Genomic DNA, 2,121 nt, shown 5'->3' with positions numbered 1-2,121 from the left:
CGCGGAGTACGGCGGCCGTCGTGGCGGCGGCTCTGGCCGCCGCGGCAGTGTCGAGCGCATCTGGCGCGGCGGCCGCGGCCCTAGGGGCGGTGGCAGAATGGGGGGACGAGGCGGCGGCGGCGGCGCCGCGGCCGCATCGGTTCATGATAGCGATCATCCGGCAGCATCCACGCAGCAGCCCCAGCTTGCAGCCGCTGCGGATGCAGCGGTAGCTGCAGTCTCGGCAGCAGCGGGAGTGGCATCTGGGCCCACGGGTGGCGGTGGCGGCGCTGGGTACGGCGCCGGGCCCCGCCGGCCGCGGCACGAGGCGGCATCGGCGCCGCAGCCTGCTCCAGCCGCTGCGGTTTCGTCGGAGCATGTGCCAGTGGTTGAGGACGGAAGTGCGCCGTCAGCTGCTGCTGCTGCTGCTGCTGCTTCCTTGGTTGAGGAACGGCCACCCCGCGGCGGTCGCGGTGCGGGCGGGAGAGGCGCTGGCCGAAGCGGCCGGGGGGATGGCGGGCGCGGCGGTGGCCGAAGCGAAAGTGGCCGAGGCGGACGGCACGGGCATGAGCACCCGCACCCCCACCCGCACTCCCATCATGGGCCGGAGCATGGGCCGCACGGCCATGTGCACGGTCACGGTCGGGGCGGCGGTACCAGCAGCGCAGGAGCGGAGCCCGGCGGCCCCGCCAGTGACAGTCGCGGCCACGGCCACGGCGGCCGCCAGTCCGGCGGTGGCGCCCCGTCTGGCGGTGGGTCCGCGGCGGCTGGGCAGCACGGGGACTCGAGCATGGGAGGTCGTAAGGGCAGGGCCGACGATCCACATGGCAGTACCAGTGGCAGCGGCGGCGGTGGGGGCGTACGGAAAGACGCTCCGGAACCGCACCACGAGTCCAAGGCACAAGCTCTGTATAAGAGGTTGGCGGGAACGCAGGGCGTCAAGCCGACCAAGATCTCCAACACCTTTGATTTGCTCAACATGGTGGGAGACGAATGAGCGAGCTGGGTGTATGTATGTTGCAGCCCCCTTCACGGGGGAAGGATGGACAGGCGACCCGTGGGTCGTTCGTAAGTCATCGGTGGATGACCCGTGGACAGAAGCCGATACGCAGGTCACTGAACTGACTTGGGGATCGGCATTTCAGCCGGTACGTGGACGGAGGGCAATCCACCGGTCATGCACGGTAGTTGGTTACCGCAAGCCCCAACCCTGATCCACCCAACGTGCCCGCTCGACCAACCAACGTTGTCTCAACAGCGTCGGACCAAAGGGGAACCCCTTAACCCACTTGGCAATTATCGTGCAGCCATAATCCCGCGTAGACCAGAGCGACGAACTCCCTCACCACGCCTTGCTGCCACGCCGCCATGGCACCACACGCCATGTCTTGGCGCGCACATAGGAAGCTGTCCACACCCCTGGAGCCGCTTGCTTCCCCCGCTCCAGCCCTGACGGATGTCGGCGGCCGTACATGTGATAGAGACCACTGCAAAGTCGTGTGCAAAAGGCGCGAGCCCGGGGTCCAATACCTCGTCCCTGTGATACCTGTGGCCGGGAAGAGAGAAGGCGTGCTGGAGCTCTGCTGCGGCGCCCCAACACGCACGCAGCGAGTGTTGCGTCCGGCCCCGCCTTTTCACCTGATGGGCATTACTTGACCAATTGCTTTGGCGCATCGGCTTTTGGCTGTCAGAAGGACTAAGGGTGCACTTAGGGGTTTTGAGATTGTTGTCTGGGGGGATCTGGAGGAGTGATATAGCTAAGTGGCGAAATGCCGAGGCCGCCACCGCTGCCACCACCGCCGCCACCGCCAACACCAGCACTACTGGTTGGCTCAAGACAGGAGACCTAAAGGTTAGAGACTGCATGGTAAGAAGGGAGTCGTCGTGGGCTGGGGGATCCTCGGGTATCGATGCTGTGTATGATATCCCGCGGATCACGCAGCGCTCTGAATATCGCAGCGCAGCGCTGCGCGGATTTAACCGCTATCATTAGGTCCCATCAGGTTCTAGTCCCATCAGGTTTGTGAGGAATGACGGGAGGAAACACGTAAAAGGAATACATGCACGTGCGTATAATATAGATTGTTGTTGTTGTTGTTGTTGTTGTGGACGTGTGCGACTCGGGTGACTGGTTGTTGGGTG

The 2,121-nt window shown here is 64.8% G+C and overlaps 1 protein-coding gene across 1 annotated transcript in view; it reads left to right on the top strand.

Moving 5' to 3' along the window:
* The window catches only part of VOLCADRAFT_95725 (uncharacterized protein), a gene marked incomplete at both ends in the record, with an annotated part of 10,044 nt that extends 8,208 nt beyond the window's left edge, over positions 1-1,836 (top strand). Inside the window, 3 exons of the mRNA XM_002954848.1 lie at positions 207-387; positions 428-731; positions 1,798-1,836. Of these exons, the coding sequence (XP_002954894.1) occupies positions 207-387; positions 428-731; positions 1,798-1,836 (524 nt within the window). The remainder of the gene's footprint in view (positions 1-206; positions 388-427; positions 732-1,797) is intronic.
* Between the last annotated feature and the right edge of the window lie 285 nt (positions 1,837-2,121).

This window comes from Volvox carteri (genome assembly GCF_000143455.1).
Source record: "Volvox carteri f. nagariensis unplaced genomic scaffold VOLCAscaffold_46, whole genome shotgun sequence".
NCBI classification, from domain to species: Eukaryota; Viridiplantae; Chlorophyta; class Chlorophyceae; order Chlamydomonadales; family Volvocaceae; genus Volvox; species Volvox carteri.
This window is presented reverse-complemented; position numbering and strand designations above follow the sequence as displayed.